The 25,354-nt window shown below is 38.8% G+C and overlaps 1 protein-coding gene across 1 annotated transcript in view; it reads right to left on the bottom strand.

Annotated features, from left to right (window-relative positions):
- nampt1 (nicotinamide phosphoribosyltransferase 1) overlaps window positions 1-22,528 on the bottom strand; it is a 31,944-nt gene extending 9,416 nt beyond the window's left edge. Inside the window, exons 1-6 of the mRNA XM_041780664.1 lie at window positions 22,374-22,528; window positions 11,798-11,954; window positions 9,821-9,924; window positions 7,957-8,085; window positions 1,522-1,680; window positions 8-144 (exon numbers count right to left, since the gene is read on the bottom strand). Coding sequence (XP_041636598.1) covers window positions 8-144; window positions 1,522-1,680; window positions 7,957-8,085; window positions 9,821-9,924; window positions 11,798-11,954; window positions 22,374-22,427 — 740 coding nt within the window. The 5' untranslated portion in view covers window positions 22,428-22,528. The remainder of the gene's footprint in view (window positions 1-7; window positions 145-1,521; window positions 1,681-7,956; window positions 8,086-9,820; window positions 9,925-11,797; window positions 11,955-22,373) is intronic.
- Window positions 22,529-25,354: the final 2,826 nt, after the last annotated feature.

Genomic DNA, 25,354 nt, shown 5'->3' on the forward strand with positions numbered 1-25,354 from the left:
TGTTTACCTGTGCTCTGCAGCCGGTACTGAGAAGCCCGGGACAGGATCCTTGGTGCCATAGTACTTCTTAATGACGCCGATGCCAGCGACTGTGTCTGTGCCCTTGAAGTTAACCAGATGGGCGGAGGCACCGATGCCTGCAGTCTGCAGAAAGAAGAGGAAGGCAATGAGTTATCTGATTGCATAATTGCATTTTAAAAAGCATGGACATATTTTATAGAGAGTACATTTTGAATAAACTGCCATAAATTACCTTCTAATTTTGACATTAGTTTGCATTAACAACCTTGTTTTAGAGTCTACTGATTTCTTTCACATATTTAGATCAACAAAAGTTTGTCCAGATCAAAACTGCGATCACTTGAGTCTTATAACGATGAAATCTGTCGTTACTGAGCTGATTTATCATCCTGACAAGGGAAACAAATCCATTGCCCTATGAAGACCATTTGACACAGCTGGAAGTTCTGGAAAAAGCTATTACAGACTATTTCTAACTTAGACTGGAGATGTACTGGCTTTTCAGCATTATGTTCCTGTACATAAGTTGCATCATGTCACTGACTGCATACTTTGCTATGTAATATGTGCATGGAGCATACCTCCATAGCAATGTCCCTGCTCTGTTTCTCTAATATTTTCCTCTATGCAGGGAAGTAACAGCCTCGGCACAGGTTTGGGTCACTACATGCATACATACATGCATTATAAAAAAATGAAATATGAACATTTTAGAGCATTGCACCATATTCAGAATTCGTGTATGCTGGGACGGCACATAGTTGTTAGTAAATGGCTGGTGCAGTGGTTAAATAACAGCTTGTGAATGCAAGCAAAGGACCACAACAACTAGCTTAGTATAGACAAGAAGGGACGTTGAAATGGAGCCTGAGCAGAGCACTGAATACACGTTCATAATTTGTGCCCTCTACTCCTAAATATCCACATACAGCCCTTAAAATGTATTAGTGTTGGTAGTGTCCATGACCCTCTCTGCTCTCACATCTCCTTTTAAAAAACAGCACAGACATGCTACTGAGAGGTCTTGCTACTGAATAAAACTTTCTTCTTCCTGTTTTGTTTTGCCTGGTCATCCCTCTTCTTCATTAGTTGTTTAAAAGCGGTTTTCAAACTGCTACTAGCATTACTGCCACCTAGACTGCAATGTAAACGCTGCTCCATTCAGACATATTTGTGTGCAAGCCGTGACCCCCGAACTGCTGAATACAAATACCATTACATCCCTAGATGCTAGCTACATTATTTTGACAGGGATGTTTGTCGCTATTCTGTGACTACGGCACATCCTACAGATGTTGATAACTGTGTAATAAATCCATCAGTTTGTATTCAAATACATCATAACCCATCAGCCTCTAAACTGCCCCTACTGTTCATCCTATCATTGGCATTAAAACTCGCGTCCTTAAGCAAGTATATCTCTGGCTTCACTTGAAATAGATCTTTGCTACTCAACTGCACATCATAAGATGTAGAAAGGTATGATTATGATAATAGTACCTCTTGTGAGGAGACACCTCTGTAACCAAAGTCATGTAATTTATACTCCAGGCCTTCAAGGTTCCCAGAGGTCTCCAGGAGGTACTTGGCAAGAATCTTCTTCTGCTCTCTGGAGTTGGTTGCCACGGTGATGGGGTACCAGATCTGAACCAGGATGGTCTGATGGGAGAAAAAAAAAGACAGTTCAAGATGATGTGTCATTTTAAGGTATCACAACAATTTAATCTTTATTTTTTAACAACTGCGCACCAATGACTAAAGTCTCTTCAAAAACACCTCTTTGCAGCACAATGTTTTTGAATACAGAACACAACAGTGAATGGCTGACCCACCTATCCCACATTCCCAGAATTCAACTGGTCATAAAAAAAAGCCCAAACTAACAAGCTCAGGGGGATCAAAGCGGGCTGCTTATTCACACAAGACAAACTCTGGGGCAAATGCATTCCTCGATGCCTCGTGTCAACTCTGGACTGGAGTCACACATTTCAAAAGGAAAACAAGGGGCTAAACTTTATGAAAACACACTTTCTGGCAGAACAAATGTGACAGCGGGAAGGTCAGCAAGTGTGAGCTTCAGCACTTAAGTTTATTTGTAGGAAAATACTGGTTAAATCTGGCAATCAAAAGCAGTAAACAAGGGTAGATTATATAATAAATGAAGTCAGTTAAACCTTTATGCTGATGACTACATGATCTACATGTGAATCTGGTATCTTGTAACAATTGCATCCTGGGTTTGCAACATATCAAACACAAAAAGTAGTGTTAAAGAAATGACAGCAAGAGACATGTGTCAAAGCTCATTAGGAGCACACAAAGAGATAAGGAATGACAAAAATTCAAAACACCAGGATGCACGGTTATTTTACCACCTCAGCCAGTGATTTCTACTTAAAGGAAAAAACACTACTCTGTAAACTTCCCTGTTCAGATACCTCAATTGACTTTGTCTGTCTGCTAATACTATACAGCATGCCTCCTCACTCTATGACCCTGAGCACAGAGTCACATGCCTCCTCAGACTAATCATAATCTAAAGCATAATATGGTCTCATGTGACTGCCAGAGCATGGCTAATGTCCTCACAGACAGAGACATGTGCCCTCTACCTTATCTGCATGCTGACCTTGTCATTAAATACCTGTTTAGAATGAAAAATACAATACTACGATAAGATCGTATTAAGATTAACACTCTCAAAGTCACATACTAACTAAATTATCCTCAGTTTGATTTCTAAAAAAGTAAATCAGCACAATATTTTCCTAAAATTAAGGTCATTTTGACATACACAGAAGTTTCACGTGGTATGTAATAATGTCTGTAATCAACAGTGGTCTATTGGGGCAGTGGTACGGTTAAAAACAACACTCAGCAGGAATGTTTGCACACTCTCAGGCACAAGCGTGCCAACATAACTTCTCGGTCACCGTCCCAGAACAAAATGGAGGGAGGTCAGGAAGGACAGAGAGCAGAGATGACAATGAAAGCAGAGAAACAATAATACAAAAAAAAAAAAAAAAAGATAAAGAATGAGAGGATGTCATAAAAACAAAGATGAACAATGAAAGAAGAAGAGACAGCAGGAGTTGAAGGGAGGAAGAGAACAAGCCCAAGGACAGCGGGCTAATTTTACATCACCCATGAAGAATGACTGTGTGTTTGAGTGTGTATATTTTTATCAGCTGTACACACTGACCAAGTGTGTGTTAGTGTTGTGTATCCAAATTTATCAGGACAGTTGGTGTGAGAGTTATGACAGCGCTCCTGGCTGTGGGTGACCTATGTCCAAACAGAATCCACCATTATCTGTGGATTTATCTTCAGAGATGAGTGGATGTGTGCATTTCATTATATAGATGTAATACCAAGGAACCATTCAGGAAAATTTCTAGGGATGCTCCTACTTATTTATTTCACAGTCAATTAAATCTGAACTTAAATTCAGGTAATTAATCTAGTCTAAAGTAAAGATGGGTATTATTCAAGTACTGTTTCAGTTTACCTATGTAAGTGTTTCCATGTCTGCCATAACCAAGCAAAGGATTGTCTGGAAGTACTGAGAGAAGTAAGTCAGCAATAACATGTTCTATGTGGACAAAAGTTTTCAGACGCCTGGCCATTACACCAACAGGGACTGTGATGACATTGTATTTAAACACATGTACTTTAATATGGATTTGGACAACTTTTGCAGCTATAACAGCTTCCACTCTTCTTGGAAGGCTTTCCACAAGATTTTTGAGTGTTTTTGTGGGAATTTCTGCCTATTCATTCTGTACAGCATTTATCAAGTCAGGCACTAATGTTGGATGATAAGACATGGCTCACAGTCTCCATTCCAGGTCTTTCCAAAAGTGCTTGATGGGTTTGAGGTCAGGGCTCTGTTCAGGCCAGTCATGATCTTCAACACCACACTCATCAAATCATGTCTTTATAGCCCTTGTTGGAATAGAAAATTGCCTTCCCCAAACTGTTGCCACAAAGTCAGAAGCATTGCATTGTCCAAAATGTCTTGGTATGCTTCACTATCCAGAAGGTGGCATCCATCACAGTAACAGGCTTAAAGTTGCTGAGATCTTCACGACGATCCAATATTTTTTAATCACAAATGTTTGAAAATGGAGACTGCCTGGCTAGGTGCTTGATTTTATACATCTGTGGCAACAGGTCTGATTGAAACACCTGAATTCAATAATTAACAGGTGTGGCCAAACATTTCTGCTGATAAAGTGCATGTCAGATCAACCAGAGCTACAGCCCAATCTAGTGTTGGATGGCTGCACTAGAGCTTAGATGCAACATTGTGTCATTGCTGTGGGCCTAAAATAATATTATAAAAAAACTAATGATTTGTTTGACTGTCTCATGATTACTCGTTCTGTCAGCTCATCACTCACATCCTATGTGAATTCCCAAGCTGCTTCAAACCTTGAGTTAAAATTTAAAAAAAAGTCTAAAATGTACCATTAAGACTTCTACATCTGTGCAGAGAGTCTTAACACTGTCAGTTTGGACAAATGCAGGATAAACTCCATGATTATGTAAACTAGAGTAATTAAACTAGCTCTATCATGAGTGGAAACAGAGCCATAATTGTGTGGGGATCTTCTAAGAAATGGTAGTTTGAATATTTGTGGTAAAAGTCAAACCTGATATTTGTGAATCAGGCAGACATAGAGACGGAGAGGGGATGAGTAACAGAGAGCACTTTGGAGAAAGGGAGGCACACAGAGCGGAGATAATGCTCACGGTAAATGAATTTAGTTCTGCCGAGTCATTGCGGACGGTCTGTTCACGGGGCATTAAGTTTATGAGATCTTTCTTATCTCATGGGGAAGTGACACGGTGCTTCAGCTGGAGGCAACAAACACAGCACTGAGGATGGCTGAAGAAATGGTTCATTTGGGAAACCTGCTTTTTTGGAGAGGATCCGATAAAATGACTGGCAATGTTATTGTGTCGGAAGTGAAACTCAGATGTGTCTCAAATCTGCTCATAAGATTTGGCTGTAGCCATTAAAATGTCATTTATTGGTTATTACACTGCAGTGTTCAAGCAGTTTAGCCATTGGTGTCTTGCTAGTTTGGAACAAATCATATTCAGATAAGAGGGTGGATATAGATTACTACACCATTACCCCTTCATGAATCCTCATGGAGGCATTTAAGACATGAATGAGGTGAGGAAAAGGGGAGTTGCTAGGCCAAAAAAATAAAAACTTCCCCTCCTCTCTATCCCTTAACAACTCCAACACAGCTTTGGTAGAGAGCTGTGTGACACGAGTCTGGTTCTGCTTGAGGTTTCTGCCATTAAAGTTTTTCTTCAGTAAAGGTTGCTTAGTTCATAGTTAGTGGATTAATGTAAAAAGGAGTGCTGCCTTCTATACTTGCTATACAAATAAGATTGCAAGAACACAGCATATCGTCTGTCATCAGTGAAAAGAAAAGAAAAGTTGAGAGGAGGTGTGATAAGGGGTGAAACTGACACCAAACTGCTGTGAATAAATACAATAATCCTACTCTTTAATTTTCTCATATCATATTGCTGGGAGTCACCCTACTTTTCCCACCCTCATAAACCAGTAAACTCATCAGGAGAGTGTTTCCTTATTTCTAGGACAAGTGCAGTCCTGTCCTGCTAGTATTTAAACGAATGCAGATCTTAGGGTTGCACTGGCTTCAGTTAGAAACCACAAGGCTATTTCTCTATCAACCAACAGTCATTTACACACGATTCCCAAATGTCTCTGTGACAAAGTTCCACCATCAATACACCTTTGTGCTTTCACACTGCATCTGCAATGGTGTGATGTTGCTTTCCCAGCCTGTGATTGTATGTTTAGTTGCAGGAGAGTGAGAAACAGTGGTAAAAAAAATCAGGAGTTCGATGTAAACAGACTCAGACATGCACACAGCACTGTTACAGCTTGAAATATTGCTATTCATTACTCCTCTGTTACTACCTCTAATGGCTTTTCAAAGGGCAGAACAACTGTGGCTTACCTATCCACCTCTGTGCACTGGCAAAAAGCTCCCTGTTAAAAACTGCTGGACTAGCAAATGTTTGTCCAAATAAAAAAACCTTTCAAAGCAGATGGATTGGCCAGGTGTGGGCGTGGTTTAGTTGTACTGAGAGCTGGTAAATAATGGTGACCAGTGTCAGTGTAGCAACTAGCTTGATATCCAACATGCCTATATTTACAACTTGTGTTTAGCCAATATGGATAATGATGCTGAATCTAAATGGTCTTCAGTCATAAAACTTCAGTCCTTTAATAACTGAGTGTATAGCGTTAGGTCCGGCATGCCATGGAGTCAAAGGATGCCATATAATTGAGATCAGCCCGCATCATCTGATGACCAGCTGATTCGCTCTTGGCACTCTGTTGGTTATTCACACTCATGCTGCCATATTTAAACCGCCCTAGCCAGGCTATGCTTTGTTGTGCTCTCTGCAAGCTGCTTTTTGCATCCGTCCTCCACCCCAGCTACTCCATTATTCTACTTCTGACTGAATCAGTATCATTCTGTTTTTAGTGATGCCTGCTCTGCTTTTTTGCCACTTCTCTAGCTACCTCATGCTCTCCTTATCAGCACAGGGAGAGTAACTTGTGCTGTTTCTGCTTGACGCTTTCCATGTAGGCTTGTAGAGGGGCAGGGAGATCCCAGGTCAGTCACACAGCCAAATATAAATAATGGCAATGATTGGCCAGTAATGAATAAGACAGAAAGAATGTTGGTCCAATCAACCTCTAGGATTTCTTTTAAAGATGCTACCCTCTTGACAAAGGCTATGGTTGCCCTGATGGAAATTAGCTATATCCTATGTAATGGATATTTGACAAAGTCTACCTGGCCTGTCAGGTTAAAAATAAAATGGAAAACTGGCTGTTATGTGCATTTATCTACCTTTGAACAATGCTAGACAAGCTGTTTCCTTTCATTCATAGTATTTTGATTTCATTTCACTAGACAGTGAAATGAAATCAACTAACTTCCAGGAACTATTTCTTAAAGCAACAACTTATTCTGATTGCAGCCAACACATGACATAAGCAGCCTTCAGTGTGGCATTTGTGTCAGGAACATTACATTAGGAGTGGACACATAAGCATGGCAAGAAAGCAGCTACTTTACAAACTAAATTCTCACAGGTGAACACACTGTCCCTGACTATCTGACAGACTTAAAGTCAATAAAAATGAATTTAAATACAGTCGACCTAAAAAATCAAAGATGGTCGCCTTTTGGAAACAGAACATTACCCAGAGAAAGAACTTAACTTTGGCCTTTAATTACTTAGTCAACTAAAAAAACACCAAACAAGCATTTTTTTCATCACATTATTCTCTTTTTGTACTTTTCCCAGGACTTGCATGTCGGTCTTTTTGGCTGCAGCTTATCTCAGAGCAGAGATTAAGTTATAAACCATGACACAACTGTAATTCTGTGAAATTTAAAGAGAGATGATAGGTGTGATTGGGCATTCTGCCAAGACAAATAGGTTAAAGATTTTTTTAAGTTTTATCTCTGTAATTGAAAGAGAATGAATCTTTTAATCAATAATCAATTAAAGCCACCTATTTAAACTTATTGATACACCTGGCAGTGTAATATCGGAGCTATCAGAGCAGCATGTTAAAATTGAAGCTGTTAAACGGGGGCAAAAGGGCGACAAATCTTCGAACGACTTCTGGCAGGGCTTATCTAGAGGTAAAGCAAATTACCACGATCTAATATTCTTCCATGAAGACAGACTGTTCAGAAAAGGACAATTTCAGCCTCAAAAAAATGCAAACGACACTATCTTTTGGTTTGACCCTCCCTGTCTGACTAGTCTGATTGAACAATACACCTGTGTCATGTATCCACTTGCAGGAATTGTCCCGCTATCCATGCTGGACCCAGAGGACAAACAAAACAAACATACCTCCACCCAGTTGGTGAGCCAGTAACATTCAGGGTCCGTGCTCTCCACTGTGAACAAAACGTTGCCTCGAGGGATGACACTCCCCTCCGGCACAGCCTTGATTTCAATGGGCAGGTGTCCGTTGTATTTCTGTAAATACAAAAGACACAAACACATGCAGTTATCCCCACCCAGAATCAGATTTACAATGGGCTTTGATAGAGCACAGGTATTTTTTATCCTGAAAGGGATGACCTAAAAGTGGGCCATAGGACACTCATTTGGAAGCAGGATGGCTTCTAGTGAGATTCGACCTTCAGATGTGTGCTTCACACCTGGCTGCAACATGGAAAAGCAGAGAGACTACCGCAACCTCACTTTTCCAATATGGTTTGACGGAAATTTTCCACACTTTGTGACAAATAGAAATAGCTTCTTTAAGTGTACAACATTATTAACTTTGTGTTAGTGAAGTGTTTCTCATCTAGTCTAGCCATAGGACCCACCACTATCCCCTTAATGAAAAAACTGTGATCCAAATTTCTGAAACTTTTCAACCTTTTCAAAACAAAGTGTTAAAGTTTGGACCTTGGAAGGAAGAAAATGCGTTTGAAAAAAGAGACAGGACAGGACAAATCTGCTTAAAAAGCAAATCATTAATTGCAGATGCCCTTGGAGGACATGCATGCATACATTTCATGTTACTGTGTTTGCTCCGATGACCAAGGATGCACGATGTTCAAATTTTGCTGACATCTGACATTCTTGTATTTATATATATTTCAAAATTAATTTAAGCCGCTTCCACCCTCCCCCACCCCAGCTCCTCCTTTATCTTCCTTCTGACCTAATAAATGACATTCTGTTGTCACTGATGCCTGCTCTACTCCGTTTTTTTTTTGCTGCTTCTCGGGCTTTCCTTGAAGGTAAAGGAAAGGCAGGAACATGTGCTTTTGAAATAGGGCCTTCAAAACAATATCACAACAAAGCAACCAAAAATGAACTCATAATTATGGAAAAAGGCAGTAAAATAATATATGGATGCATGACAGCTTAGGGCTTCTATACATCATAGAGTCTGCTAAAAACTCTTTTCCAGACAGGCCGAAACCCACCAAAAACACTAGGATTCACAGCTCCATGACCCATTTTTGGGTCCAGTTCCACCAGTTAAGAAACACTAATCTAATGTGTAAGTTATCAGTATGAAATAAAGGGTGATTTGCATCAACAATTTTGCTAAATTAAGAAGTATTTGTAAAAATGAAGTGATAACAGCACAGTGCTCTCTCTCCAAGGTGCTGAATATGTCCATTTAAATAATGAGACAAGAAACAATTCACATTTTCTATAGTTCAACTTATTAAATCATCTTAATTTTCTAATGTTATCTGCATTTTTACTTCCTTAGTCTTTATTTTATTTCATGTAAAATCCAACAAACATCCCTTTTTCACTATTTGACTTTTTAGGCTTTCGTTTCACATCAAAGAATGTTTCTGTAAAACAGGTTTTAGCCACTGAGACACAATAAAAACCTTCTGTTGTGGTTATTTTTGGCCCTGCTTTGAAACTGCAGAATGGGACTTAGACTCAGTTTTTGTGATCAGAAAAGGTTACACATAAACTGAAACATTTTGAGTTTTTTAGGGAACACACAGTATGTGCTGAGTGTTTATTTCTGATTCAGAGCCTCTCTGACAATAAAGATTTCACCGTCAGAGTGTTTCATGTGCAAACACTGAAGTGTACTGGCGCCTGTGCATGTTTTTACTTACATTCCCTTTTTCCTTCTTTCAACTATTTCCTCAACAAAGCAATACCTTGAAAGTAAACCTCATGGAACAATTTCTTGAAAAGTACTTCCTGGCTTACAGCTGCATACCTCCAAAATATAAGTCCAGCCCTTCTCATTAAAAACATCATCCTGGAAGTGTTCTCTGTAGACCTCCTTCGCCTCTTGGATCTTCTCCGGAGTCACTACTTTTCCTGGAAGAAAGAAGAAGAGTTTAGAAATAAAGGATGAAGGAGTACGGCAGCAGAAGACCATGAGGGTTAAAGTAAGATTCTGGAGAAACAGAAATAAACCAATACAAAAAGAGAATGACACCATGCTCTAATGTTGTAATAGAAAACATCTGCATGCTGGCATGCTGAGAAGGAGTCTTTGTTCAAACACACATAACATTTTTTTCTCTCACTTAAGCTCCACAACCACAGAAATTGTATTTTTTAACGAACAAGTTCCTTTCAGTGAAAAGTTTGATACCACCACAAATTAAACGTAAAAAAAATCACCAGTATAGTTGGTTAGCATAGCTTAGTACGGCAACAGGACAAAAGAGGAAACAGCTTGTTCGACAAAAAATCACCAGTTGCCAGTTAGCTTAGCACAGAGACAGGACACAAGAGGAAACGGCTAGTCTGACACTGTCCACAGGTAAGACCATCAGCTCAAATCCTACATCAGGCAAGAATAGGACAACATTCCTCTCCCAAAACTCTGGCAACTGGTCTCATCATTTTCCAAATGTTTTCAGATAAAAGAAGATGCTACACAATAGTAAACATGGCCCTGTCCCTACTTTTTTGAGATGTCTTCATATCATCAAGTTATAAATGAGCACACGTCTTCCATAAAAAGGTAAAATGTCTCAGTTTGAACATCTAATATGTTGTTTATACTCTATTGTAAATGAAATATGGGTTATGAGACCTGCAAATCTTCACAGTCTGGTGTATGTTCATTTTACAAAGCATCCCAACATTTTTGGGACAGGGGTTGTCCGACCAGACAGGGCTAAGCATGTATTGAAATTCTTTACACTTCTATGTCTCAATGCAAACACTGACAAGTGTTTCAGAATTGCCCATAGTTCTGTGTCATTTACACTAAATATGATGATTCAGACAAACAAAGGTTCCGCTTACTCATTCTACATTATTCTGCTGGAGCACTCGATTGGCAATAGCACCCTAAGCATCTCAGGTCTGACTCTAGTCCACAAGAATCATGATGCACACTTTTGGTTCCTAGGTTGAAGGATCAGGGATGCATCTCTAATGCTCGGCCTGATCACTGGACTCAGAAGGGTGCTCTGTGCAGGCAGCTGGCCTTTCTCACGCAGACAGTGAAAGAGCAGCTGTGCTTTTGTCTTCACTCGCTCTCTGTTCTCCCCTGCACCTCTGCTACCGCACCATGAAATCCTTTTAAGAGGCAAGAGGGAGAGGTTTTCTCGCTTTGCTCTCTCTTACACTCTCCCATGCCCCTCCGGATCACACTAACCAACTTCAGCAGCCATCTTTACAAACTTAACTTCATGAGAGCAGAGAATGTTTTGTATTGCATTCACCTTTGCTGCCTTTTTGTTATGCTCTGTACAGACTAATCAATGTGAAGCACATTATTACAACACTGTTGCTGCAAAGCACCTGCCCTGCTTGAGTGTCCTTGAGCAACGCACTGAATCTTGAGTAGCTGGAGGCATGCTGCTCTGCAGCCGACCCTGCACGAACCTGACCTTGATAATGCATCACAAAAGGCTTTTGGTATGTGCCCTGATTGCAGACCGGACAACAGAAGAATATTGAGAGTCCATTCTCGGGTTATGTAATAGCTATTATTGGAATGCTACCCTTATTTAATTTGTGAAGTTGACTGGAAACACATTTGTCTTTACACAAACATACTGGAGAATCATTAATAAAGGTGGCGGCTTTACAGGGCTGCAAAGCTGCAAACTGCAGAGTCATTAATCCAGGCAGCGTTTGTTACTGGAAAGCTATTACTGTGTGATGCTCAGGGGCACTTTAATTTGATTTACAACACCAAATAAGAGGAAGCAAAGTAAAATGGACTTACCTTTTAGGTATTTGTGGAGGATGTACTGTAGGCCATAGAAGACGGTTTTGTCATATTTGACTTTTCTGCTTTTGCTGGGGTCTGTTCTCTTCTCACGACACTCGAAGTAGGAGTACACTTTACTTGTGTTGGGGGGGTACTGTTTGTAATGTGTAACCTGCAGAGACAGAGAGGGATACATCGTCAATAAACCAAGGTACAACGATGAAAACAGTGGACAGTTTAGCTGATATCATACAATTCCCACAGCCCAACTGATACATCATTTTCCATAATTAAGAAGCTGATATGGGCTGACAGATCTTTCGTTCTCAGCCTGCATGCTTTTATAATGTTAATTACTTTATTACATGATATGATACTAGCAAGAATCAAACAATATCCATACCTACTTTGATTCCACTGAAACAATATACAACTCCTAGAAACGCATTAATTGGTCATTCCTTTTTTTAAATCTAAAAAATTTGAGGCAAACTCTTGCCAACTGCCTTCTCCGTTTTCAAAGGACAACATGCGTACCTCTATCAGACACAAAAATGACCAAAGAAACATCAGTATGTTTTAACCTGTGAACCTGAATGGATCCACCTTTCCTTGTCTTTCTCTTGCTGGAGCTTCTGAGCCAAAATGGAAGTGAATATCTGTAGTTTCTTTCAGGCTTTGGTAGTTTTCAATGCTATCAATCCCTAAGGATTAGTAGTAGCTAGCAGAAAAGCACCATCGACCCCAGTGGGGTCATATGGGCTCTGGTTAAATAAATCTATTATCCTGCCGTGCATGTATACAGGGACAAAGAGGGTAGTCCAGATAAATGTTGGGGATGTAGGATATTGAAATTTGGCCAATGCTAATATGCTTATATTTACAGTGTAATTTTAGCTAATACTGATATCGATGTCAAAATTGAAAATGTTGTTCAGACCTAAAACTTCAGTTGAACCTGCCTACATATGACCAGTTTCTACAGCTGATATACTGGTTGCAGAATTCTCATATCAGCTGATCAATATCGATATTAACAAGACAAACAGATAGACTGTTTCAAATATCCATTGCATGGATGTATTTTGATTTCATCTGGGAAAGCCCCTGTGGGAAGTGTTAGGGAAGGGCACGACTTTTAAAAAAATCCTGATTGGAGGAACGTTCTGCCTGTCACATTCATGACGGGCCAATCAGAGCGACAAGACAAAGTAACATTTAACGCATGCGCTTCTCTAGAGCTGACAGGTTGCCGCTGCGGTAGATCATTAATGGTGGAGCTTTTAGGTGAATAAAATTAATGCCATGGCCGGTCAGGACATGAGCAAAAACATCTTCTCTGCCGAGAAACGCTTCCGATGTGGCTCTCTGCGATTGTTATCAAAAGATATGTGGTCCATGTCCGATTAAACTGCTAAGCTCTGACAGCTACATCTGAGCTAATAGCTACTGTGGCAGCAGCCATTGGATACGCCGGCAAACCCCATCGTAACAACCACAATCCCATGCTGAAGCACAGTGAGATAAGAGCGAAAACATCATTCCCATCATTAAAAGCTTTCAGTGTTGCTCTCTGCCCTCATTTTAATGAAGAAATGTTATTCAGTTCAGACAAAACCGCCGCTGTGGCTAAGTTCAAGCTAATCACGCCAGTACTAGGCATTGTATTTACCCACTCACACAACAGCTAACTATCAAACCCGTTCAAGGGCAGGTCGGCAGAAGAGCCAAAACATCTTTCCCATCATGAAAAGTTTTTAGAGTTGTTTTCATTCAAGTTCAACATAACCCCGTCAATAGCTACCGCCTCGTTCTCTGCATATGACGCTGATTGGTCTGAACAGCTTTAGGACAAATGTGGACTGGAGCTTTTCAAGATGGATTTTCCTGGTGATACAGATGGAGTCTAGGAAATCCATCTGCTTTGCAAGGTTAATAAAATGCAAAATACACACAAATCAAGAAAAGAAAAAAGTATAATCCTTTGGTGGTTTTATTTGCTTTAAAGGGTCAAACAGAGGCATCAGCATTCATTTTAGTCGGTTTCTTGACTGGAAATACACTCATAACGTTTAAGCTTCTGAAAAAATCCCAACCAATTTTTTAAAAAATCCCCCAGTTTTAAGAATAAAGAGGGGGAATTCCCCATAAAATCCCATAATTATGACAACTCTGCCTCATAAAAAAAGGTAACTAAAGCCAAAGTATGAAATGTTTACTGAATCGCTTGAATAGCATGTAAAAAGTGTACGGTCTTGGCAATATAATCTTTTGAATCAGTTCAACTCAAGCTCTTAGTAATAGTGCTGGCAGTGTGCCGATGCTTTAAGGGCACAAACTCGGACAACACACAAACATGCCCACAACTTCAGCAGCATGACTAATGAGAAAATTCATGATTACTGTTTGCTCTGGCTGGCCTGTCCTTTACTGGAAGGAAATGAGATCTTCATGTCCAGGATGAGCCTCACTCATTTGCTCATTAGGAGCTATAACAGTGACTGTTACAATCATAAAGCACCAATAAGAGTGGGCGAGTTATTCCACCTGAGGTCAACAAAAACCCCCAGGTGTTGTAATATCAGCCTTTGCAAAACAGCACTCACTGGAGTTCCAGCTGTGTGAAATAATACATGAAAATGCTTCCAAAGAACTGAAAAAAACTCCAACTTTATATGTTGCGACACTTTTTTAGATTACCCAACAAGTCTGCTTTAACATAGCTGGATAACATTGAAAAACAAATTCTGCTCCACGTCTGATCAGACATTTTTTGTTGGAGGTTTCTAAGATGAATAAAACACTTTCAGGCAAAAATCTAATTTTCATGCTTGGAAATGGTGAAGAATTCAGCAGCTCCCTTTTAAATCAGAGGGAGTTCAAATTCAGGGTCACGTAGCCAAAAGTTAAAGGAGCTTTGCTATTGTTGAACTTTATCTGTGGTAAAAGTAAACAGGCCAGTTCAACAAAGGAAATAATAGTACTGAAATGTCACAATCAGGGTGAGGCATGCCTCAGTCTCCCACGCATGCACACTCTTAAGTTTATCATTCTACAGCTCTTTTTTTTATTACCATTTAAAGTGTAACCCACTAATCTAGTATCAGCCTTATGATGACAGAAACATTTACACTCAGGATCAGGGCGGCAGTCTCAGACAAGTCCGGGCATGTTTCAGAGGGACTAAACAAAAAGATCAAGGGAGAGATTGGTAGACATTCGGCCTTCAGTTAAATCACAGATGAGCCTGAGGTTTTCCACTGAGGACATCTGAGGGTCAACTTCTGAAAATAGGGCAAACAAGATGGGAAAACTTTGGAGTCCGTTCATTTTCTATTATATCATTATGGACTTACAAAGCTGTTCAAAGATGTAACATGTGAGAAAAAGGTGTGAATCTCTTCTAGATAAATAATTAAGTGTTGAAGAGTTTCCCATCAAAAGCAGCTAAAAATAAGTCAAAGATTTGTCCTTCACAAGTCTACAACCTTGTGAAGCACACAATCTCTTGCCATTCTTAATATATAAAGGTTACACTGAAACCAGAGGAGTATAAACACAGCTTAAAGGCTCAGGCTTACTCTCCGTCGTTCACTTTGAGCGGGAGAGAAGACATAAATGTCAATGAACTACTCAGTTTCTTTGACCCCTGTCTCTGTCCTTTCCCGTGAGCTTTCAAGGACTCAAAATAGAGTCAAGACACACAACATGACACTAGGCCAAACCATGTGTGTGCAAACATTTACTGGCAAATGTATTGATTTATACACACAAACATGGCTTTAAAAATCACAAAATCAGTTTCAGTTTTCAAGGTGCAAAGCTACAAGAAAGACTTCTTATCACCTTAAGATATGACCTGATTTTTAAACATAATAGTATAACTGCATACATGTGAAGGCAGAAGTACTAGAGTGCAGAAATCACACCTAAAACCTGGAAATGAATCAGCATCTGAGCACATCCAAGTCCATAACCTTGAAATCTATGGGTTTTTTGAATGAGTTTTGGCATGATTCCTGAATAAAGTCTCATTATTAACATTTAGCAGGAAGCACCCTACTTGTGAGTTTTGAATAGGACTGAAAGATTTGCAAAAATAATCTGATTGCGATTGTTTCCCCAATATTGCGATTTAATATGTGGTTATTCTTGGGTTAATCCTATGTATTTTCCAACAAATTCAAGCAATAACTAAATCCATAAATAAGACCATGTGTATTAAAAACAATTATTTACAAAGCAATCAACCCATAGTAGCATGAATCTGAATATGGGGGTGCAACAAGCTTTAAGCTATAAAGGAGGCGGCTGGGGTGGGGGAGGTGAGGCTGGCTACCAGCTGATCGCGGCTGGGGTATGACTTCGTGAAGTAACGCTAGGCTTCATCACTTTGGGATAGAATGAGCCAACTGTTTTTGCTCGAATTGCCAATGTGATGTCATTTGCTTTGTTTAAGGGCATTATCATTTTTATGTCACTCATTTTGATTAAGAGAACCATACATAAAACACAAAAAGGAGGATTTTTGTAAACCATTATAAAAAAACTGACACTTGACACAAACTGGAATTTTGACACATTTGAAGTAAAAGGAATATTGCAACTTCTGCAATTTGAAAATTACAGCAGGCCATGCGATTTAATCTAATTTGCGATTAATTACCCAACCCTAGTTTTGAAGTGTCTCCCTTTAAAAAGGGGGGTTTCAACAAGTGGTTAACTAAGACTACTATCTCCATGTTGTAAAGCAAGCTAAAAAGCCTTCTTGAGTGAGAAAAGTGAAGGAAAATCAAGGAAATATTCCTGTTAGACACTCCTGGTGCCTTCTCATCTACATCTTAATTTGTTCCTTCTCCCAGTGTGAGCCAGAGAGATGAAAATAGGAACAAGGCTACGAAGTGTGGCATGGCTCGCATGCTGTCAGGATACTACAACAGGTATCAATGTAATCAGGCTGATTTTGTTGCTGATGCCTGCTCAGCAATGATTTTCAGCAAGAATCTGAACATCCATTTAAAACCCTAAAGGCTTCATGTCAAGGAAACCTTGCCAGGCTAACTTCCGGGTTAGCTTAAAAAAATACATCATCTGTCATTTTTTAATCCCACACAACTGTGATGGGAAAAAGAGTCAGTAGCACAGGTTTCTTAAAATTAAAATTTACAGGACAGGACAAAAGAATTAGGAGTGATAGCACATTCTAACTTACACAAATACAATGTTAAAGTTTCCAGTATCAAAATGTTGCCCATGTATCTGAGCAATTCACAGAAGGAAACGGGATTGGCATCTGTAGCAAGAAATTACCCAATGTTATGACCCTAAGCCTCCTATTTTTGTTATTATACTGTAACAGATAGGCCTACCACTTCTTTGATTTTAACAAGTAATGTATCTAATTTTAAAGTTCTGGATTGAAACTGCCCTCATTGCTAATGCAGCTCCACCTTTATTCTGAAATTTGTATGCGAAATCTTTAATTCCTGTTGGATAAACAATGAGTTTAAAAGAACAACACTGTATTTTCAGGGCAAATATTGACTATTCAAAACATTCAAATATTTCTATATTGCTCTTTTACACCTTACCTCTGTGTTTTGAACAAAATATGAGGAATAAAATGTTTGGGAAATAAAAAATCTGAATACAGCCAACTGAATTGATGCTCTTGTGGTGTTTCTTTCCAAACAAAGCCGCTTCAAAAGCATGCAGTAGAAAGCAGTTTGGCATATTGAATAATTGGACCATCCAATTACCAAAATATCACAAGATCAACCCTCACCACCCTCACTGTGCTCTAACAAAATGTTTTCAAAACACATTTTAAGACTTTTACCTTCTTTGTTCTCAGTAATTCTGTCTAACTTTAAGGCCCAAAACACTTGAATGTGATAAAAGTTTGTTCTTATGCAGATGATTATGTGATGTTGCTCTAAAAATGTGCATTAACAAAGATACACCGTACCGCTTCATCCTGTCGTTTGTTAACATCTGACAAACTCCTCACACCAAACATACAGCTGAGCATGTGTGTGTGTTTCCAGACAATGGGCAAGCTTGGCTTTGGGGCAGCACTCTTCTTTTCAGTTAAAGAGACGAAACACAAAAGCATTCAGGTGCAGCTTAGCTTCATGTCCTGTGAACAAAGTGAATGCTTCTGGTAGGTCAGTCAGGTACACTGCTTGCAATTACCCCTCTCTTTTTACAGTGTTTATACCCTAGTCACCGATGAACAAGACTCATGCGCAGAAGCTGGTCTGGGGCGACAACGCATATCCAAACACACTGTACATGCAGTTATGTGGTTATTGAACACTGTACACCCATGAGGTCAATGATCTCTAAATCGATATTTGGATATCTTTGAATTTAGTTATCTACTGTAACTATTTGTAACTTAACTGGCTGATATGAAAAAGAAAATTACAGTAACTTCAGCACTGCAGATCAACCTTATGGTGTATTACCTAAACGGGTTATGATGGGTTCAATGGTATTTGTCCTGTAATGGTTTGATGCACAGTCACATGACGGATACATCTGAGTGAAGAAAAGTCTATCAAATATGACAGTATTTGCATGCCTATGAGGTGACAGTAATACTCTTAAATGTTTGTTAACCACCAGTAAATGGTGGTTAACAAACTTCTCTGTACTGTTTAAAAAAAGCCTCTGGATGTGTGCGCAGAAAGGGTTGAAGACATTACCAATGCAAATACAGTTTGAAGCCTATGTGCGGATATTTGGAAGTAGAGAACACTGTACCAGTGTGTATTTCAGTGCACCGCTCAGGATCCATCACAACATCCCATCCTGTGTTTACATAAGCTAGTCTGGGTCCTTTACAACATACAAAAGTCCTGATTTTGTACTAGTAAACCACTGCACTGGGCGTTTAGCAACAACTATTTGACAGTGCTACAGCACAACTTAAAAATCACAAATATAAAGCAGTGCTCTAAAATGCAAATTATCTTGATTTGAATTTTTAATTTGTATTTACCTTATCATTATATAGCAGGATATAAGTGTTTGGGTGTTGTTTTTCCTATCCAGTGTGTGGTTTCCCTTTTTCAGAATTATAAATCTGGGACTTTATGTGGCTTTTTCTTGATGAACTGAACCCAGACTGAACTGTGACTCCAAAACCAAGGTGCGAATCAAACTGTTACCCTGTTAACAATCACCTTCCTTACTAAACCGCAAATGATAGTTTCACTTCATCACAGAATTGTTCGTAATGTGGGAGAAAAGCTGTTAAAAACAACCTTCTTGGTTAACACCAAAAACATCCTGGGATCAATTTCTGTGACAACTAAGAAGGCCACTTTAACAGCTTTTCTCCATCATTATTGGAAATCCATCCATAAAACCAAACCTTGGGTCACCATTTATAAATGACACCTTATGGAGTACAGTTTTCACTGAACAGTCTAGGATTCAACACAAAAAGGAAGCAACAGAGGTAAGTGGAGCTTCGCACAGTGTCACTACTTGTCATCTTTTGTTGTTTTGATTGAGACTACCCAAGCAAATGTATACTGTGCATTTAAGCTGTCCTTGAAAAGACGTTAACTTATTTGTCATAACAACTGTCCAAAATTAGAGCAAAAGCTTCAACACTGGTCCAGACACAATGTTATAATTACATGCTAACATGCATATTTAATAGATTACAATATGGTTGAATTTCACAGTAGAAGCTTTCCAAGTAATATGTACTTTTTTGGCCAGTCAAATTAACTAAATATTTGATTTACTCATAAACTCCCTGAACTTCCTCAGAATTGTGGCATTGTGAATTAGAACAGTAGATCCATGGGTGTGACTTCTGTGTAATCTACAAAAGCAATGTAAGTTATGTAATAAATCAGTTGCCTTTAACCCAGAGGTTTTTTAAACCCACGACTCCTTAGCTTACAGTTAAGTCTGTTTTGCTTTACTACTTTTCCTCAAGAGCTCAGGACTAGTCAACAGTGGTGTTTAAGTAATGATATGCACACACAAATCTTTTAAATTTGTAACAAATGAGGTAGGATTAAAGTGAAACCAAAACTACAGATTTCCAAGACAGTCAAACCGAAATTGCTATCACACGTCATTGGAAAGTACAGAAAATATCAATTACAGAAATACAAAACAAAATAAACTGCAACAGAACTATCATTTCATTCTTAGTAAAAGCTTTAGGGAGGTTTAAAGGAAAGTTACAACAATCTTCTGAGCCCAAGTAGCTGTCTATATGATAAAACTAAGGATGCACTGATGCCACAAGTTCAAGGACTTACATTTGGAAGTACAAATATGAGTACTTAACAAGAGTATGTAAAAATCTGCCACCAGGGGGCTCCTCATGAAGTGAATTTACAAAACAGAAAACAAGTGTTCTTCTCATAATCAGGAAGAAATATACTGAAAAAGGCCCTTCGGGGTTCGCGCTAGAAGTAGTCCCAGAATGTGTATGTGCACAGGAAGCGATGCTTGAGTGTTTGTGCATCCTTGGACCACTTTTAGCGGGAACCCTGAAGTGAGAAATTTATGAATGAAAAGAAAGCAAAGCTTAGATTTTCTGTTTAGTAAATATCTCTTATAAGGTGCAGTCCTTAATTTGAAAACAGGAAGTAGTGTTGAGGGAGGCTGGTGGCGCCGGGCAGTGCTAGCTTACCTGGCTGGAGTGTGGGGGGATCCATGTTACAGGGGTTAGTTTGGCCTATGGCAGCCTCAATAAAAAGACATTTCCTATAGCAATTCAAAAAATAAAGAATTTCTATGTAATTTTAGGAAATATTTGAGATACTGTAAGATCTTGATTAAAAACTAGGGCTGCAGCACTGAACAGGCCCTCGCACCTTTGCACATGGGTTTTGGTGCATGATGGACTTCTAGCAAAAAAAAAAAAAAAAAAATTTAAAAAGCCAAATTTGACACTTTCATGCGAAATGGCAGATTCCCTGTTGGGAATTCATCATTACGATAAGAGACCTTTTAGTGTGCATGTTGGCAAGCTGAATATGTGCACAAAATTTCATTTTGCTGGGTAAAACTGCCTTGAGGAGCTGAATTTTAAGCTCAGTTTCAGGGGTGCTCGCGAGTCAATTCCCATCACTTATGCCGGAAACCAATTAAACAGCCAGTTCTTCACCAGGCCCCATGCATGTGCAGTCTCAAGACTTTCTGAATATGTTAAGGCCACCAAATTTGAAAACTCGCATTGAATAAAACAGTGAATAATCCAAACAATCTCTAGAGGGTCCTTAGACCTTGTTGCTGGGCCCTTACAATATATAACATAGAAATGATTACTTTTTATATTAATAAAGATATTTGAGAGCAGTTTTCCTTCCCCTCTGCCTTAGACATGGCCCAACTTTAATTACATACTCACATAATGAGGGGTTTAAATCATTTTTCAAAATGATACCGAGTACAGCATTTGCAATCTGTTAGAAGTTTGAGTACTTGGCACTTAAACCTGATACTGGTATCAGTGTCTGTGCACCCCAAGATAAAACGCATGTACCTTACAGTTTAATATATTTTACACAAGTGTACCTAAAACAGGCATAATAAATGGAAAAAACTGGGTAAAATCCTCTAATTTATATGGTTTTCAAACGGTAAACAGTGTGTACATGCAGGCTGATGACAAACCCACATGTACCTGTTAAATGTGTTACTTCAGCCAAACATGCAAACATTTTCATGGCATCAGAAGATATTTAAAAAGCCACTGAATGTATTTGCCTTTCAAATCTAACCTCTGCCGATGCCCCTTCCTCCCTCCTCTCTCTATATTCATGCCCGTATGTCCCATATACTGTTTTGCTCCAACATGACTGCTGTACATAGCAACACGCATGGTAACCATTTCCAACGTGCAATTTCTCCATTCCCACAACTACGTTTGTTCTCTGTTTACTTTCTTATTCGGCAGTATTACACTGTAATATTCGCAAAAACAGTAATTAAGAATCAGTAAGATGTATTTAAAGAGTCCGAGGTGAGCTTATTTTATAATAGCCTTCATACCAGTTTCGTTGCACGAGCTCTTTCTGTAACTTTCAGTTTTGATTTCTCAAAAGTGAGGCATTGCTGTAGCTAGCTCCACGCCGGCTAACATTATGCCTTGCTGGGCTTTCAATGAGACTTGCACATGTGCAGTTCACCGGTCTATCCACACGGCACAGGCTAGCTAGCGGCTAATATTAGCTTTTTTTATGTATCAATCCCTACTGTCTCCCTTCAGCGCTCCAAACGAACTAGCATGCTAGCTTAAACAGCTAACTAGAAACCAGTGTGACTAGCAAAGCCAGTGGGGAACTAGCCAGCGGTTTAAGACAAAGCTAAGTTGGCTAGCTGAAGCAGAGATGCTTCTGGTTTTGGTACCCCATCTTTGCGGCACCAGCCCCTCTCCTCCTCTTCCTCCTGCCTATTTGGCCTGCTGTGAAGCGACGGAGACCGGCCACAGAGAGCAGTATGATGGCCTTGGGACTGATGATGAAACCACCTTGACTTTATCAATTTTTACCCATCAGCGGCTCCCCTCCTCCCAGTCTGCCTCTGTCTGAAACCACAAAGGGTACGGTACCTTGTACGAGTCGGTCGCTAACATTATATTGAAGTCGGTGTCTCTGTGCTCCATCTTTCCCCCCTTGGTTTTGACTCAGTCGCAGCTGTCAGTGTTGTGTTGCGCGCCTGCTGCCGGGGGCTCCAGCCTCGTAGAGTAGCTGGGCAGGGAGAAGGACGTGCAGGGGGAACCGGGCGGGGGAAGGGGCGGGAGAATTGTCGTCACTAAATTTATGACACACCTCGTGTGTTTTCGGTCCTATTCGGCCAGCCAATCAAATTTGACCAAAGCTCGTCTACAACAACGAAGATGAGCCATACAGAAATAAGGCGACATAAAGCGCCGAAGGGTAGAGTATATTTCTTGTACCTCTACATTTTGCTCGGATATTACGGAAGAGTAAAGAAACCCATTTCTGAACCTAAAAAGGAACAAATATGAAAGCCAGCAAATTCTTACGAAAAGGTCACATTGGAATAATGTGATACAAAGTCGAAATTATGAGCTAAAACACCATAATTATGAGATAAAATGTCAACAGTATTAGATAGTACGTCACAATTATTTGTTAGAACGTCCTTATTATGAAATAAGGTTGACATTATAGGAAGATAATAATTCTGAGGTAAAAAAAAATTATCGAAATTCTGAACTAAATGTCATGAATATGGGAAACACATATCTCATGACTTAGATTTCTTATTTTATAAATATGACTCATAATTTAGACTTTAAATCTCATAATTATGACCTACCATCTCATAATTTAGACTTCTATATCATAATAATGTCTTTTCATCTCATTATTATTACTTTTTATCTGATAATCATGACTTTTTCTCATAAATTTTAACTTTTTCCCCTATTATTGACTTATTTCAGAATTTCAACATTTATCTAGTAACTTTTGAATTTTCATGTCATAATTTTTACTTTTTATCTGATAATTATTACTTTCTAATAATTCTGACCTTGTATCTCATAAATATGACTTTTTATTTCATAATTTCTACTTTTAATTTTATACTTGATTTACTAGCGCACATCAGATTCATGCTCTGATATGAAACTATGTTAAACTGCATCGCCCCTATCAAATAAATTAATTCAAAATTCATAATTTTGATCTTTTCATTTATTATGAATCAATATCTCCTAATTTTGACTTTTTATCTATTAATTTTTATGACTTACAATAAGAATAATCGCAAAGGATCTCAAAACAAAGCTATAAACTTTATGTTTTTTGTGTTTAATGCTTAGATTTGTGACTTTTTTAGACATAGATCCCTTGTCTCAAACTTTCCACTTCATTAATACACGTTGTCTCACCTGTGCATATGTGACACTTAATTACTTGTAGAAACAAACATATAAATCATGATAGACTCACATTGAACAGTTTACATTCCATTTGCAACATGAACTATTGAAGAAATGGTAATATTTAGTGTCACTTTGTAAGATTTTGTGAGAAAACTGATAACAACAAAGAGAAGTAACTATTTATCAGAGTTAAAGATCTGTTGTAGTTGAAAATGCTCTAGCAAGACTGTTACATTTCCATTTTCACATGCAACCACATTTAACCTGTTAAAAAAGTGGAGTGAAAGAGTACAGTAGACTAAAGTAAAAGTGGAACCTCTATTTGTTCTCCCAGTGCTGTTACAGAGTCTGAAACTGTAGCCTCCTCTGCTGTACGATAAAAGTATAGCAGAAGATAGAGTCTCTTATGTGCAGTGGAAAACTCAAAAAAGGGGGGCAGTGCTGGTCATTACATGTGTTTGTGATATAAGAAGTGAAAGTGGAAGTAAATGGGTGTGGGCATGTGTGCATTCACACATTATATTTTAGGCATTGCTATCTAGATAGGTACTAAATTCACAACAAAACCCCCCAGACTTTCACTTAAGTCAATTCAAACCTGATTACAGCCCCTAAATTAATTTTAAAAATTATCAAAGTTAAAGAAAAAAGCTGCTAGAACATAAAGAGATACAGACCTGCTCTTCAAACGTCACAAAAACAAAGAATCGTAGAGTTAATCTGAAATATGCATTTTTCTACAAAAGATACAAAAATAGCAACAATTTCCCATGAGACTGAGGCGTGCTTGTAATATGTTGGCAAGGACAGGGCCAGGAGTCTTAAAAGAGTTCAGTCTAAAAGGAAGTCGACAAAATTATAATGGTCAACAGCATAACATTCAGTATTTGTGTTTAAACCCGGCCTTAACCTTTTCTAAATACATCTGTCAAAATTAAGAATCAAGAAATTATTTTAGATTTTTTTTTCTTTGCACTTTGAGAGCATCCGTAGAGAAAAAGCATGTTCTCTAAATCACAGCAGATGTCACATAAAAGTAAACACTTGTCTGATTAGAAAATTAGAAGTAGATAATTACTGGCTCGGTAAAAAGCCAACAAGGACAGCCAACATTTCCTCATGCTTAGTGTTTTGGCATGTTGTGAGAGTTCAGCCTGGCTGTTTTTGTTCCCATGTCATCTCTGACATGTTGTCCAACTAACACCAGCACATGTCCCACATCAAACACAGACTCAACCAGATTTACAGTGATAAAGTCATTTCTTATCAAAGTGGGGTTTCCCACTCTCCCCTTGGTGTGATTTTCTGGCAGGCTAACAAACCAGTTGTGTCAACAAACAATAAATAAGACTGCTGCATTCTAAAGTTTTACATGTCCCCCTGTTGAAGTTAAATGACATCACAGTGCAATTAATCAGCATAATTTTTAATCCCATTTTTCACCCACAAATCAAAATTAAGTGAACATTTTGACAGCACTTATTAATACATTTTTTACTTATATTTCCCCCACTGATAAAAAGTAATATTCTTTTTTTAATTTATAAAATACTGTGATTAATTTATCTTGTTATCTCAGAACATCAGTTTTTTTCCCATGACAAGAAAATTTTGGACTATTTCCTCAAAACATTGAGAGATTAACTCAGTATCACAGGAAAACCTAGCTGTTATGT

This window comes from Cheilinus undulatus, linkage group 23 (assembly GCF_018320785.1).
Source record: "Cheilinus undulatus linkage group 23, ASM1832078v1, whole genome shotgun sequence".
Lineage (NCBI taxonomy): Eukaryota > Metazoa > Chordata > Actinopteri > Labriformes > Labridae > Cheilinus > Cheilinus undulatus.